This window comes from Falco rusticolus, chromosome 4, assembly GCF_015220075.1.
Source record: "Falco rusticolus isolate bFalRus1 chromosome 4, bFalRus1.pri, whole genome shotgun sequence".
Taxonomy (NCBI): Eukaryota; Metazoa; Chordata; class Aves; order Falconiformes; family Falconidae; genus Falco; species Falco rusticolus.
The window spans coordinates 51,202,165-51,217,250 of NC_051190.1; the positions used below are offsets into that span (position 1 = coordinate 51,202,165).

The following is a 15,086-nucleotide window of genomic DNA, read 5'->3' on the forward strand; positions in this document are numbered from 1 at the left end:
TGTAACAGTTGGAGCAGTGTTGGGGATGATGTTTAGATAGTTGCTAGCGCGGGGGCTTTGATGTGAAACACCGCTGCTTCTGAATGCACCAGCGGCTCTGGAAGCACAGAAAACAATCCTGTGAACGGCACTGGAACTGTTAAAATATGACTTAGTCTTTGCCCCCAGCAGGACAGACAGACAGAGGAGAAAGCCCTCCCAAGCGCTGAGTTCCCTCGGTTGTCGCAGTGTTGTTTTGTTTGAGCACTTTTGTGTTGTGGAAGGGTTTCGGGTTCAGCTGGCTTGAGCTATTGTGCTAAATGCAATGTGAATCTGAAAGAAATAATCCCGGTCCTAAAGAGCAGATCATGCAGCAGAATTCACAAGTATATTTAGCATGTGCTTAATCATCCCCATTAAAACAAGGCAAGAGGTGACTGCCAGAATATTTGCTGGGGACACATCAGGACTCTCGCATCTCAGTCCTTTATGTAAGCTCCAGCCTGGCAGATCGGGGCTCAGTGAAAAGCTGAAAGGCACAGGTGAAGCTGCTGGGTGCTGGTAGGGATCGGGAGCTTTCTGTAACGGTGCCTGGCTGTTCCAGTTTACTGGAGCGTCTAGGCCATATACCAATGCTGTTTGCTGGTAACCAGGGTGTTCACTGAGGTTCTAAAATCTTCTAAAATCGACCTGTTTGGAATTATTCTGTTTGCTGTTTTAGTATTTTCCCCCCATCTCCATAGGTGCAAAGAGCCTTTTGTCAATAGCACTCTCATCCAGTATTTGGGGGGGCTCTAATATTTAGCCTGGCAATGCAGAGACTGGATCGCCTCCCTGTCGCACCCCACAAATGCCGTTGGAGCAGGGGCAGGTGGCGTGTCAGGGCTGGCACCCACCTGGTGGAGGGCTGGCTGCTCTGGCTCAGCTCCCCTCCACCGAGGGCTGGGGATCATCCAGGTCCCTGTGGTTCCTGGGACAGCACCTGGAGGTCAGTGCTGCTGTCGGTTCACGGCTGGGACCCTGCGAGGAAGGCCAGGCAGTTGAGCAAGAAGGTCCCAAGGCAGTCCCCGGTGGCCACAGGGCAAGGGCACAGGGTCAGAGCAGAGCCCCTTTGGACTGGGGGGTGCCACCTCCTCCCTACTGAACATACCAGCAGGGGGATGATGTCCTGGCTGGGTAAGTTGCTCCATCCCAGATCTGGGCTGGTCCAACGTGACATCTTCTCTGCTTGCCACGCCCTGCAGCCTTGGGGGTGTCTGAGTGTCTTTCCAGGCACCTCTGCATCACTCTCAGCAGGCTCCTGCCAGCGTTACTAGCCTCTTCTCTAACAGCAGTAGGACTTCGCTCTTCTCCAAGGCCGGTAGCAGCTGGTGGTCCAGGTGGGATGACCAGCTATGGTAGGAGAACAGACCAGGACAGGGTCTTCTCTGAAGACTGCACTCCCAGTTCGTAGGCCTGTGTCAAGTGAAGACGGGGCCCTTAGTGCAGGCTTGGCCTTTCTGTTTTGGGATCCACCGTGCGTCGCTGGGGTCTGGTGTACAACTGTGTCCCCAGAGAAGGGAGGCTGCTTTGCTGTCACGTACCCAAAGCACCCGCTTGCTTTTGCCCCTGTAGCGCTGGGCGTTAGTCCTGTCGGCCTGCCTTGGTCTGCCTTTGCCACGGCTGTGCTGTGGCACTGCGGCACTGCAGGCTGGTTTGGGCAGCGGGTGCTGAGCTCCAGACCCTGCGCTCGGCCGAGCTGGCGGGCAGCGGCGCGGGGCCGATGGTGCTGCAGGGACGAAGTGCCCTGAGAGGCTGGAAGGCTGGTCAGGATGGCGGCTTCCCAGGGAGCAGAGGGGCTGCTTCCCACTTCCGAGCGCCGCCTCGTCCCTGCGTGTGCCTCGGCAGCTGGGGAGGGCGGAGGGGACTCCGGGAACCCGCACTTCACCCCCCCACCCCGCACCCCCATCTTCTATTGACTCGTGCTGTCGTCCTCCCCACCCCGTTGTCTCATTGTAGGCTGAGGGGAGCGCGGAGCCAGCGCAGCTCCCGCCAGCCCCTCAGAACGGAGAGGTGACAGCGGCCCAGGCAGGCAGTGAGATGCGGGAGAATGGCGTAGGGCCGGCAGTGCCCACTGCCCTGAGTGGTGGTGACCAAAGGGAAATTCAGAGCTTCGAGACTCAGATACAAGAAACAAGTAAGTGCCTGCGCCTTCTCTCTACGCACGCTGCCGGGTGGGGTGGGGAGAGCACTGCAGCAGGGCAGAGCAGCCGCCCCTGGGCACTGGTCACACCGCTGTAAGCTGGATGTTGAACTGTCTGTATCGATGTCTGTAGGGGGGGGTTTTTTGACCTTTGTTTAATTCAGAAAATTGCCTTTTATTTTCCAGGCATCTAATGATGACATTATGGTATCGTCTTCCATTCCCCTCCTGTCCCCTCTCCTCTTTCCTCCTCCTGCCCTTCCCCTTCTCACCTGCCCTTGTGTCGCTGCAGATTGAATCTCACAAGCTGATGTTCCGTGAGAAGGCCAAGGCTCGCACAGACCACGGAGCAGAAATCGTCGTCTCCAAACCCCTCAACCCTCCCAGCAGCACTTCCCCCCGGCGTAGCACATCCGTCAGCGAGAGCCTGGGCTCAGTCGCCTCCTTGTCACCGCTGCAACAGCCAGCGCCCCTTGCAGCGCTTTCTCAGCAAGGCTTGTGACCCTTCCCAGCCCCGTCCCCCCCCCCCCCCCCCCCCCCCCCCCCCCGAGTAACGCAGCTTGGCTCTCTTAACCCGGCGTCTGGCTTCAGGTGGGAAGGGGACAGCGTTTAGCAGGGCTAGCGTCCCTTTCGGCTGCGCTGACTTCTCGAAGCACCCTGGAGGCTCGCCCCTGCCCGAGCGTGCCAGGCTTCTGGTGGTCCCTTCTTGGCTGGAAAAGGTTTCCCTCCCTCTCCGCGCCTCGTCCCTTTGGCTTTTAGGGGGATGCTAGAGTGAGCGTTAATGTCGTGTGCGGGGATGGGCACCCGGGGGCTCCCACAGGGCCTGGGCGGCGGGGGCTGGGGAGGAGCATGCCTATGCTGCTGGTGGCTGAAGCCAGGCCAGAGTTGATAGGGATAAGCTGTGATCTTTCTTTCTGTCTTTTTTTTTTTTTTTTTAAGAGAGAAAAAAAAAAAAACCACCAACAAACCTTTTCCTCTTTGCTGCTTCAGTTTCCGCTGATCCTGTTTGATGATGATATATATTATACACACACGTTAGGCTGTTTTAACTGTTGACTTTAACCTTTTATTCTTTGTGACAATGTGTTTGATGATTTATTGTGCTACAAACCCATGCTAAGTTTCCTTATCTCTTTCCTTCTTTTCCTAACCGTAGGAGAGTAGAGACATTAACTGCTGCTGCAGTGCTGGCTTCTTATTGACATATCCAGCAATTGTAACTTTTTTTGTTGTTGTTTTGTTTTTGGGGTTTTTTTAATATTTTAAAACGATGGAGCAAATTCATGGGATTAAGCCATGTCTGAAACGAAAGGCACAAGAATGTGTTAAAGGAGAACTTGCTGTAACAGATAGACGAAGCCTGTGTTGACTGCAGCGAGACGTGTTGAATCGATGCTGGTAAAACCTCCTGTAGGGCCAAACCGCCAGCCCTGGAGCATGCCTAGCACCTTTGGCGCATTAGCAAGGCAAAGGCGGTTTATTTATTAACTGCAGCCAAAGCCCTGGGACTGATCTTTTTTGGCTAGGGCCTGAGGTCTGGAGGAAAGGCAGGAGGCTGCTTTCGTGGTGGAGTTGCAGGTTGACGCAGGCCGTGAGTTCCGAGGCAAAAGCAGGTCTGTGGCGTGCGTGTGTGTGGTTTTAACAGAGGCTGATGTGTGGGAAACTGTATTGTCAGGCCGAGCAGGTATGGTGGGAGGCCGAGGTGGGGAAGCAGGGAAAGGGCATCTCTCATCGGGGCGTGAGGCAGGGGTCGCAGAAGGTCTGTGGAGGGCTGGGAGGGAGGCCAGAGCCCTTGGCTGGGGCAGGGGAGGCAGGTTTCTAATGCCGGGGAGTTGCAGCTCTGACTAGGAAGGAGATTTACCTACTCTCTGAGGTGCGAGCTCCTCGTTTCATGTTGCAAATGACACTAAAGAAATGAAATGTAAATAAATTTAAAAAAAAAAAGTGTTCTTGGGTCGTCAAACTAATTTAAAGAAAAAAAAAAAGGCGGAATAACGAAACACTGGGATCAAAGCGAACTGAACCAGGCATGTGCTAAGGGGGGTTGTTCAAGGAGGGGACAGAGGGAAGCCTGCAGCTTCTCATGCTTGTGGGAATATTTCTTTGGGAAGCTGACAATGACACGATAACCCGGAATCTGTATTTACACACAAAGATTCTTATTGCACTTGTATTTTTTATATTAAAGTTTGCATGATTTCTAATAAAATGGCATTAAAATGTACTAGTTTGCATCAAAGTCGTCTGCTAGTTTCATAAGTGCTTTTTCCTCTGAATACAAATTTAAATAAGCAATGCAGATTTGCACCTGAAAGGGGCGGTTATATATACCCTAGAAAACTCCCAGTGCTTCCCTTCCTCTTCCTCCTGCTCCTCCTCCTCCTCCTTCTCCTTCTCCTCTTCTTCCTCCCCACCTCTCCCTTCCATGCCACATCCCCCTGATCCCAAACCAGGTCGCTCCCTGCCCTGGTGCTGTGTGTGCTGAGTGGCCTCGGCCATCCCTGCTGCCGCGCCACCCCGCACCGGCTGGCACGAACCTGGCCAGCTCTGCGGAGGGGAAGGCCAGAGCTGGGGAGGGGGCCGAAGCTGCCCTCCTGCCCTGGGCTCTGGGCTGGGCTCAGAAACCTCATTTCTTAAAAGAGCCGAGCTGTGTTGGGATGCTCGGGAGCACTCCGGCCGGTCCCATGGTGCTGCCTCCGACCACCCGTTCACCTGCATGCCGCCCTCCGGTATATATCACTGCCCTTTCGCTGACGCTTCCTTCTTTCTCTTACTGCTAAATTCTAAACACCAGTTTGATCTTGTCAATCTTGCGGTTGGTTTTGGTCTGGTTTTTTTTCCAGCACTTGAATTGAGGGGAAGTTCGGAGGAGACCGAGAGGAGAGCAGGCTGACGGCCTCAGGAGAAGGCAGGGGCTGGGTGATCCCAAGCTGTGCTGTGGAACCGCTGCGGGTGAGGGCAGGCAGGACGGCGGCGGGGGGCAGGCAGGTGCTGTGCAGAGGGTCTGCGGTGTGGGGCCCCGTGTCCCTGCCCGCAGTCGTGCTGGTGAGCGGCTGTAGGTCGAGGCAGGGATGGCAGGTCCGGCAGTGGCTGTGGTTAACCAAAGAGGAAAGGGAAGCTGAAATGTCGAGTTCCTCTCGCTGCCCTGCCGGGGGGTGCGATGCCCGGGCAGCGGGAGGCAGCCGGCTCGTGGTTCAGGCGCTGCAGGAGGGAAGGCAAGTGGCAAAATTGCACTTTATCTTCTGAGACTGCAAAAAAAAAAAAAAAAAAGGGCAAAAAGAAAGCAAACCCCTGATGCCCTGCAAAGGGACAGCGACACCACCTTCTCCTCCTGCACTGCTTTGATGTGACGTACTGACTGTGCGGCAGCCCCAGCCGGGGCTCCCGCGGCGGCGGTGGTGGCCAGGCCCGTCTGACCGTGCCCATACCTTCCCAGCCCGTCGGGCAGCTCGGCTGACCACGGACCAGCCGCCCCGCGCTTCTGTGCCACTTTCTCTAACACTTGTTGTGCCTGTGTTTAGCTGACAAACTAAATCCAGATACACTCGTTTGGTGTGTTTTTTTCTAGGACAGCTTCAGTTTTAATATGGATTTTCTTTTTTTATTTTAAGGAAACGGCTGTACATATTGCTAGCCTGGGAAGAGATCCATGTGTGGTGAAAATGATTTTAGTTTCCTATCTGGAGAGTGGGAGTGAGCTGGTTAGTGCTGAGACCTTAAGTGGAGGCTGCGGAGCTGCGAGCTGGCCGAGCGCTCGCCCAGCCGGGCAGAGCAGGGGAAGGAGCCGTGGTCGCCTTTGGCTTCGCCTAGGGCTAGAGGTAGCGGATTCTCTTGGGGGGGGCGGGGGGCGGGGGCAGAAGAGTTGTGGTCTGAATTGGATGCGACTTGAATGTACACGCTTGTGTCCTGAGATGCCTCCTGTGGGTCCTGGCTTTCTCTGGAGCTGCACTTTGCGTGACTGCGCTGGGGGCGGCAGCGTGGGGTGCGGGGGGGTCAGGGCATGGATTCGGGGAGAGGGGAGCAGGCAGGCGCTGGTGGTCTTGGTCGCCGCTGGCTGCGGCACATGCCGGAGCACAGGCACCGGTGCTCCGTGCCGGAGCCTGCACCTGCCTCGGGCAAGGTGCTCAGCAAAGACCTTTCCTGAGTCCCCAAGGTCGCGGTCAGGGTGAGCGTTGGCTTGGAGGGGCCTGAGGGGCTCAGGCGCGGAGCAGGCAGCACAGGCAGCGGTGGGGCTGCGGTGCGGCGGGGAGGGCTGGCTGGGAGCCCCTGCCCGGCCCTCGCGGGGTCCCCCCAGGACCCCAGCATCGCAGGCAGGAGGGTGTCCCCACTGCCCGGGCTGCTCAGCTGGGGTGGTTCCCTGCACATCAGTGGCATATGCAGTTACTTTGGGGCTTTTTATAGTTAAGGTACATTCAAGTAACCAAGTTTGTGGGCTTGAGGCCAGAGGAGCAGGAGGCGGGAGCCATGGTGGCGTCGCTGCCTGGCACGTGCCTGCCCTGGGTCAGAGCCCTGCAGCAAAGTGAATGTAGTTTTCTACGCTGACCCTCACCGCTGTCCCCCACGTAGCATCGGTGTGTGAGTGGGGCTGTAGGACCCTTGTGTGTTTGTGTTGTTTAGGCAGAATTTCTAGTTTTCTTGAACTGTGGCAGGAGCTTGATGTCAGTAACATCCTCGGGGGTGGCTGGATGGGGAGGGGGGGACTGGCCGAGCCCCTCCTGAGCCGGTCCTGGCTCCTCAGTGCTGGCCCTGCAGAAGCCGCAGCTGGCGGGGGGCAGCAGCCCCCAGGCTCAGGAGCAATTGTCACCCGACGGCCCTCCCGGCCCGGGCGGCCTGTGAGCAGGGTTGGAGGGAACTGCTCGGGAGGCAGCAGCGGGAGCTGCTCCATCTGTCCCTCCTCACCGCCCGACACCCCGCTAGAGCCCGCAGGCGCCTTTCCCATCTCCCGTGCTCGAGTCTTGCTGGCCGCCAGCCGGTGTCACGCGTCAGAGCAGACACGAGGCTCCTGCCTTGCATCCGTCGTGACCGTCCCACCCCAGCGCTCAGCACTGCCCGCAGCTTCGGTTACCCCTGACGTAGGTACCACCGGTAAAGGCGCAGTGGTGGACATGAGGGGGGGGGGTCGGACCTGAGTGGCCGGTGTGGCTGGGGGTGCAGGGCCCACCAGGCTGACCCGGCTCTTGGCTCCTTCTGTGCTCTCAGGAAGTCATTTACCCTCCCTGCCTCAGCTCCCCCATCGCCGAGGTGGGGACGCTACTACTTACCTCACCGGGCTGTTGTGAGGAGCGAGCAGTGTGTAAAGTGTTCTTTAAATGTGACGTATTACTACTAGTAGTATTATTTTTGTGTCACGGGGTTACTCGGCAGCAGCACCCTCCCCTCCGCGGCAGCGGGCGCACGGGGGGTGAGGGCCACTGCTGGCCCTGTACGCGGTGGGGTGGTGCTGAGGGGAGGGAGGGGGGGCTGGGCCGGGGGGTTAGTGCTGGGTGTAAGGGCCCAGACAACAGCTCGGGGGGGTGGGGGGCCGGGCAGACCCCTCCCGCCCCGCAGTGGATCCCTACCGGTTTGCTTCTGCCTTTCTGTCGCCCTCCCACGCGGGGCTGTGGCCGTCGTCCCCTTAGCAGCATTTCCCGACTTGATGTTGTGATTCTTACTATTGTAAAGGGTTGAAATAAAGCTTCTAGATGTTCCTCCTCTGCTTGGGCCTCAGTTTGTGGGGGGCGGGATGGCCGGGCGGGGGGCGCTGGCACAGCCGGAGGCACCTGTGGGGCAGAGAAGCCATGGAGAAGGGGGTGAGGGACTTTGTCGTCTCTGATGCCCTCAGCCATGGGAAGATGCCCCATTCCTGGGCTTTGCTCCTCAGACCCTGGGCTCCCAGGGCAATGGGGGGCTTGGCTGGCACCTGGCACCCACCGCCACCCCCCTGGGCACCCACGCAGCCGTTTCTCCCCTCTGCCCACGCCCCTGCCTCCTCTGGGAGCCGAGCCTGGCTCCATGGCCAGCGCAGGGGCCCGGACATGGCTGTGGCTACAGCGAGACCCTGGAGCCAACCCCTCCCCGTGGCAGGTGCCCCCACTTAACAAATAATAAGGAAGGTTTTGTACCTGGGGGAGCTCACAGCGCGCCTTCCCCAGCCCCCCTGCCTGCGCCCAGGCCCCCTGCACTTCCCCCACCCCCCCGGGAGCCCCCGCAGCACCGGGACAGGCTGAGGGACCCCAGGCACCCCTGGCAGCTGGGGGTGTCCAGGGTACACACACACACACACAGACCCCAAGACCCTTCAGCTGGGCAGTGAAGGCTTCTCCCAGCAGAGGAAAAGCCGCCACCGCTGCTGTCCCATCCCAGGAAAAGGAGCAAGAAAACAAGCTGGAAAAAAAATAAAAGACAGAAAAAAAAGAATGAAGAGGACAGAGGCAGTTACTACTCTATCCCTTTTTATTGTCTTTAATCTATGTTGTAAAAAGATCCAGTATCACATAACAGCCACTGAAGTATCCCAATATCACACTAGTTCTGAACCATTTAGACAATAGCTTAGTCTTTTTTTTTTTTTTTTCTTTTTCTTTTTTTTTTTTTTTTTAAACCTGCTGGAAGGGAAAACCATACTGCCCATTATACAGGCCAAAAGAAACAAACACTGGTCAAATAATAGTGACAACCTCAAGCAAGTGAAATGAAGATGAAAAGTTCCGAGTGAACACAGGCAGCAGGAGCCCAAGGGCCCCCCGCTGGTGCATCCACCCCAGCCCGGCGCAGCGGGGCTGGGGGCTCCTGGGCACCCCCAGCCCAGTCCCCCAAGCTGGCCACCAGCCCCCCGCCCTTGTGCTTCTCGCCCACAGCCACTGGTGCTGCGGGGCTCTCACAGGGCCCCGCTGCAGTCTGCCAGCTCCGATGGCACAGGCCCCAGCTCCCGCAAGCCCGCGATGAGTAAATTAAATCCTGGGAGAGAACAGCGGGAGAACGCAGCCGCGGCCCCCGCCACAGGCGGCTCCGTCCCAGCCCAGGGCGACGCTGCAGGGCAGGAACTCCTCAGCCCTCACTCCCCTCCTCGCGCCCGCGCCCCGCTGCCGTCTTTGGGCCGCTTCCATCCCCCAGCACAGCACGGCTGGGCAGCCTCAGCCCTCGCCCTGATTTAGATACAAAGAGCATAAGAAATGGTGAATAAAAACAAACGATCCCAGGCCCTGTGGCCGCCTTCCCCGGAGCTGCTGGGGAAAGCAGCCGCCGCCTCCCCTCCAGCAGCCCCCGCTGCAAACCGAGTGTGAAGTGCTCGCTCCCTCCCGCACCGTCCGCCCGAGGCCACATGCGTTACAAACACCAACGAAGCCTCACAACAGCCCTGTGAGGTAGGTCACTGTCTTCATTCGACAGGGAATCCAAGGCAAAACTGGGATTAAACTCCAGGTTTCTCATTTAGTGCTGTGCCTGTCACAATCCTCCTTCCACAGAAATATGGTCCCTGTTCATAGAAAACAAAGAATTTTATGCCTATGCTCCTGGCTTCCTGCAGGAGAAAGCGCTCACAGGCCGACTGGCATCTACAATCACGTCCTGTGTTGCACAAGTTACAGGGATCCGGCCTCCTTGACGTAGGGAGAACAAGAAATTCATAAAAAAAACAAATGAACCAAAAAAAACCCCAAAACAACGCAAGAGGACAGAAAGTACAGGCGGATTAGGAACAAGTCACATCTCACACTAGTAACGCCACTGCAATCGCGCTGTGGGGTGGCAGGGCCCCAGTGAGGCTCGGAGATCCCGCATGGAATGGCACCTCGTCACCTCTGTCTGGCACCTTCAGGGCTTCCTCCCCTCGACGAGGTCCTGAGGGCAACGCAGCGCAGCGGGGAGCGTGAAGACAAGGATCACCGCCCTGCACCAGGCGCCGGATCCACACTCGGCCCGGCCGCTGGAGCAGGCACAGCCACGAGCCAAGACGTCCGTCCTCCTGGCGAGCCGGCGGCAGCTCCCGCGCCAGAGCTGCTCCCGCCCAGCCCTGTGGGGATGGGGCAGGGGGCGACCGCAGCAGCTGCGTCCTTGCTTTCCAGTTCAGGGACTGGCGCTGGTACGAGCAGAGGAGGTGGGTGTCCACGGAGCTCGCGGCAGGGTCCATCGGCACGTCCAGTCCATTCCAGGTGGTACTGCGCTGGCTCTTCCTACGCGGTGACCATGCACGGAGCCGACAGCAGGAGATTCAGACAACATTAATCTTCTAGGATGGAGAGAGATGACTTCACAAGGGATAAATAGAACTTTATTTAAATAAACATTTGTGAACATCTTTATACAAATTACAAGTCCCCACACAATCCTCCAGCTCTGCCTAAGCGCCAAAGCTGCCAGGAGGGCCTTTGAGCAGATCCACCAGGATGTCGAGCAGCTGGCTGTGCTGGTGGTGCAGGTCCCCAGGGATGGCTGCCATCTCGTAGCACAGGCACGTCTCCACCATCTTGGAGAGCGACACACGGAAATCACGCAGGAGGCGGATGGTGTAGGAGTCTCCCTCCAGCACCAGGAGATCACTGTCTGTCAGGGAGACCGTTGCTCGCCAGCCATCATCTTAGTGGGAAGAAGAGAGGAGGTGAGAAACAGGAATGGTGCTGACCTTCTCCGGAGACATTCTAACCCCACCTGGATGCTCCAAGAGAACCTGCCTCAGCAGGGGGTTGGCCTAGATGGTCTCCAGAGGTCCCTTCCAAGCCTGACCATTCTGTGATTCTGACCTGTCCCAGCCTGCGCTGGCCACTTGCCCTCTCCACCACCCTTACCAGGGGCGGCGCGGGTCCTCCCCGCACTCATTTTAGCCCAGAGTCCAGGGACTCAACCAGGGGAAATGGCTCCCACGGGTCAGGCAGCTCCCTGATCCCTCATACCGGGATCCCCCCACAGCGGGCGACTGACGGCACAGCCCCCCTCAGCTCGAGACCAGCTGCAGCACCTCCAAAACCCCACAGGCTAAAGTGACACAGCCGCAGGGAGAAGGGCTCCCTCCTCCCGCACCCCGGCCAGGCTGCAGACCAGCCCAGCTCCTCAGGGACGAGCCCCCAGCAGCAGCTCTGCCTGCGCCCCCCTGGCAGCTACAGCCGGGAGCAGCTCACAAATCATCGCCTTCGCGGCCCCGCTGCAGCAACACCCAGCACAAAGCAAGAGGCTGAGAAAGCAGGGGAAGACAGCCGGCCGAGAAAAGATGTAGGGATCAGGGGGACAGCGGTAGGAGCGGGGTGCCTGGGGTGTCAGGCGCGGCCAGAGCAGCCCGCAGCGGCATGAGAGGATGCGCAGGTGGGTACATCGGCCCTGCAGCTGCTGCAACACTCACCTCGGACATGGATATCCGTGTCGGTCATGAGGAGCACGGCCAGCGGGTGGACCTGGGAGGAGTCCCGCACAAACACCCCACCGTTGGACTTCACTGCCATGAAGTACGTCAGCCAGCGGCTGTACAGCTTGGATGCCTCCCTGCACAGGGAACAGCCTTATCAACCGCAGGCAGGACGTGCTGTAGACTGGCACTGGGGCACGTGTCGGAGGCAGCGCCAGGGCACTCGGCACAGCCAGGGCACTCGGCACAGCCGGCTGGTGCTGCGAAGTGCATGGTGTGGGGTCCCCACCCTCCCATGGTCACGCGCTTGGATCACCCACCTGTTGATTGTTGACTTGTGGAGCAGAACAGTGCCAGCCTTTGTCCGATACGCGTAGCTGTTGGGTTTGAACTTCCCTTGACGGGTCACTTTGCCTTGTCTCACCTGAAAGGAAAGGAGCATCTCAAACACCTGCACAAGCGGCCGGCACTGCCCGCAGCCTGGCCTTCTCCACCACCCTCTCTCCTAACTATGTGTAGGGACAAGTATGTTCCTCCACACCCAGACGCTCCGCTGTCTTAGCAGAGTAAATACATGGGGATGACCAGACCTTGCAGTCACAAAATGCCATGCAAGGGGCAGCAGCAGGAAGAGGAAGATGCCACCTCGATGGCTCCCAGGCCGAGCTACAAGAAGCCAAGTGTCGACCTGTGCAGGCTGGGGTGGCCCCTCCTCACAAGGAGTGAGGGACAGCACCGGAGCAGCATGCAGAATCAGGCAGCCTGCCTAGGACACAGGCTCCCAAGGGAGTACACGTGTGTCTGGCACCTCGACGCTTCCCTGTGCTCCCCACAGCGCCCTCAAGCCCAGGAGAGTGATGGCAGAGCGAGGAGCCAGTACCTGGATGAGGTTGGGGTAGAGCCCAGCCATGAGGACTCCCTTGACAAGTTCCTCCTCTTCACTGTACTGGTTACATACGGACGATGGCATGGTGCAGTCAGACGGGGACGACACCAGGAAGGCTTCATAGAGGTTCTCAGAGAACTGCTTGACAAGGCCTACGGGGAGAAGACAGCCCCAGGGCATGAGCCACCCTCTCCTTCGCCCCACTGAATGAAATATCCTCAGCAGGTCAGCACCAGCTCTGGCCTCGGAGCTCAGCCTCGGCGCTAGGACCTGTCCTGCCCATGGCCTCCCTGGCACGCAGGGTTACAGCCGCGCTCCCGAGTGCCAAAGCCCGAACCCGTGCCCAGTCCAGCAGTCACCTGCCCGGCCTGCCCCATTTCTGCACCACGTTCTTTCACCAGGGCTTCAGCCTTTTCAGGGGACAGAGGGGAGAAGCCGGACTCTGAGACTCACCATTGATGAAGCGAAGGCTGGGGCCATACAGGTAATAGTCCTGCAGGTAGTTATCCCTGGCACGACTGTCTCTGCGTCTCAGCACCTCCTCCCAGCCTGCCACAGCTCTGACAAACGCGAGGTGATCGCTCCCGCTCTCCCGGCTCAGAACAGCCTTGGCCTGGGAGACAGACACACACGTCAGCCCCTTCCCTACCTGCTTTCTGCCCTCCCCGGGGAAGAGCTTCTCACCTTGTCCACCTCTGCACGGTTTTGCAGGCTGCTGCTGAAGGGGTCCCGGGTGAGGCAGGAAACGATGACAAGCAGAGGGTGGAGGCAACGGTAGATGGATGCCAAGACTATGGCCTTCGCCAGCCGAGGATCTGTGGAGATCTGGGCAAGGCGCTTGCCCAAAGTGGTGAGGGCTTCTCGCTGGTCCAGCACTCCTGCAACAGAGCCCCCACGAGGGCACATCCATCAGCTCTGAGTGGGGCAGACGTGGTGGTCAGGGGAACCCGCCTACCAGGCTCGGAAGATTTGGTGTAACCTCCAGAAGAGGCACACAGCATAGTTGCCTGCAGCCGCCTGCCAGAACCTCCCAGGTCTAACTGACCTGAAGCCAAAGAAAAGGCTGTAACAGCCAGGTGACAACAAAACCCCAGCTATGAACTCCAGACCACAACGTTCCTTCTCTGATCCCACCCCCCTACCACTTTTATTTTTTTTAAGCCTTGGGAAGTTCTCCTCACTTCTCAAGCAAAGCAGCGTGGGAAATAAAATAGCACCAAAACATGTGCAGTTGGGAAGTCCCTATCAGCTGCCATCCCTGTCTCGGGACAATCCTGCCCAGTCTGTCCCACAGGATCCTGTGCCAACTCTCGCTTCCCATGTTTAGACAGCAAACATGTTTCCATCACACCCACACCAGGATACAGCATTAGCTCACCGATCTCCTGCAGCAAGATCACTGCTTCATCCACAGCTTTGATGTCAGGGCTGTCCAGAGCCTTGGAGAGAAATTCAACTGCCTGCATCACAGGAGGGGGAAGGGAAAAGAAAAAAAGAAAGGGCATGTTTCCCATATAGGAGTGTGGGAGAGCCCTCGGGAGCCCACTGCCCTGCCCCAGGGCCCCAGACTGCAACACTGTTCCCTCTTTCTTTGCCTACAGGGATATGAGCTCAGCCCTCTCCATTCTTGCAGTGCCTTTTAGACGTGCTCTGTAATCTAAGCAATCTGTACATTTCCTGGTCTTAACTTTGCCTAGAGAGCACCGCGTTTAAGAAAGCAAGAAATAAAGCCATCAGCATCTCGGGTTTTTCCTACTCATGTTTGCGGTCAAATCATGTCATGTCTCTGGAACGGGCACCGGGCAGGCTGCTCCCCGCTGGCTCAGCCAGCTGCAGTCTCACGGGCTTGCACTGTGCTTACTGTTTTCTCCGGCATGTGGATCTTGGCCTGAACCACCAGGTTCTCCAGTGGGGTGCGTAGGATCTCTGGAACCTGGTAAGTTGGCATCTTGTCCAGGCGGCTGCGAGGGAAGAGGTGATAGGCAAATCCCGACTGACAGCGGCCAGCACGCCCTCGCCTCTGCACCACATTTGACTTGGACACCCAAACTGTTTCCAGGCAGGACACCTAGGAGAAGAAGGATAGGCATGAAAGCTCTCAGGGCTCTCTGTCCTGTTTAGATGCAGCTTTCCACCCAGTTCACACACCTCGGACTCCTGCCAGCTGACAAGCTATCCTGCTGAAGGGCAAGGGAAGCCTCTCCCCCTCTCCTACCTCAGTGCAGTGACAGCCTGAGCCACCCGGTGCAGGGCTGAGGCCCTGATGCCATCTGCTGGCCACCAGCCTTGGCTCCACATCAGGGTGCTCACCAGGGCTCCCCACGCTGCCCGGCTGGGAGCTGCCAGCCAAGTGCCATGCCCACCTGCCCCATGCCAGTCCTGCTGCCTGATAGCACAGACGCCACGGGGCCTGGCACTGGGAGTTAAATTGGGTTAAAACTGGGCAAATATAAAAGGGTTGGTTTTAAACTGCAACTGTTCCAAGGTGTGACTTGTCACCTGGCCCTGCGAGATGTTCTGGCACAGGGAAAGGAAGGGGCAGCAGCCTGCAGCCAGAATGCCTTCTTCCAAGAGCAACAGCAGCAGAGCAGCCTTTGCGCTGTTATGGAAGTGTCAGCACACGGGCCTTCGCAGGGCCCAGCACCGCCAGAAACACGGCCCGAGAGCAGCGTACTCCCCCTCTAAAAGCTGGGTAACAAAGCCTAAGGCACTGGGGTCAAGAT

General features: G+C 58.0%; 2 protein-coding genes across 23 annotated transcripts in view; one reads left to right on the plus strand and one right to left on the minus strand.

Annotated features, from left to right (window-relative positions):
* Nucleotides 1-5,421, plus strand: part of MAP4 (microtubule associated protein 4) — a 168,400-nt gene extending 162,979 nt beyond the window's left edge. For 13 of the 15 annotated variants that reach the window (XM_037384241.1, XM_037384242.1, XM_037384233.1 and 10 more), the window contains one exon: nucleotides 2,454-5,421. In XM_037384241.1, coding sequence (XP_037240138.1) covers nucleotides 2,454-2,663 — 210 coding nt within the window. In that variant the 3' untranslated portion in view covers nucleotides 2,664-5,421. Of the gene's footprint in view, nucleotides 1-1,977; nucleotides 2,156-2,347; nucleotides 2,369-2,453 lie in introns of all 15 variants that reach the window. The other 2 variants (XM_037384236.1, XM_037384237.1) reach the window with 2 other exon arrangements.
* A 3,158-nt stretch (nucleotides 5,422-8,579) lies between these two features.
* Nucleotides 8,580-15,086, minus strand: part of DHX30 (DExH-box helicase 30) — a 35,962-nt gene continuing 29,455 nt past the window's right edge. For 5 of the 8 annotated variants that reach the window (XM_037384259.1, XM_037384261.1, XM_037384260.1 and 2 more), the window contains 8 exons: nucleotides 14,225-14,431; nucleotides 13,742-13,823; nucleotides 13,048-13,241; nucleotides 12,817-12,976; nucleotides 12,358-12,515; nucleotides 11,798-11,901; nucleotides 11,475-11,614; nucleotides 10,482-10,717 (listed from right to left, as the gene is read on the minus strand). In XM_037384259.1, coding sequence (XP_037240156.1) covers nucleotides 10,482-10,717; nucleotides 11,475-11,614; nucleotides 11,798-11,901; nucleotides 12,358-12,515; nucleotides 12,817-12,976; nucleotides 13,048-13,241; nucleotides 13,742-13,823; nucleotides 14,225-14,431 — 1,281 coding nt within the window. Of the gene's footprint in view, nucleotides 10,718-11,474; nucleotides 11,615-11,797; nucleotides 11,902-12,357; nucleotides 12,516-12,816; nucleotides 12,977-13,047; nucleotides 13,242-13,741; nucleotides 13,824-14,224; nucleotides 14,432-15,086 lie in introns of all 8 variants that reach the window. The other 3 variants (XM_037384256.1, XM_037384262.1, XR_005103753.1) reach the window with 2 other exon arrangements.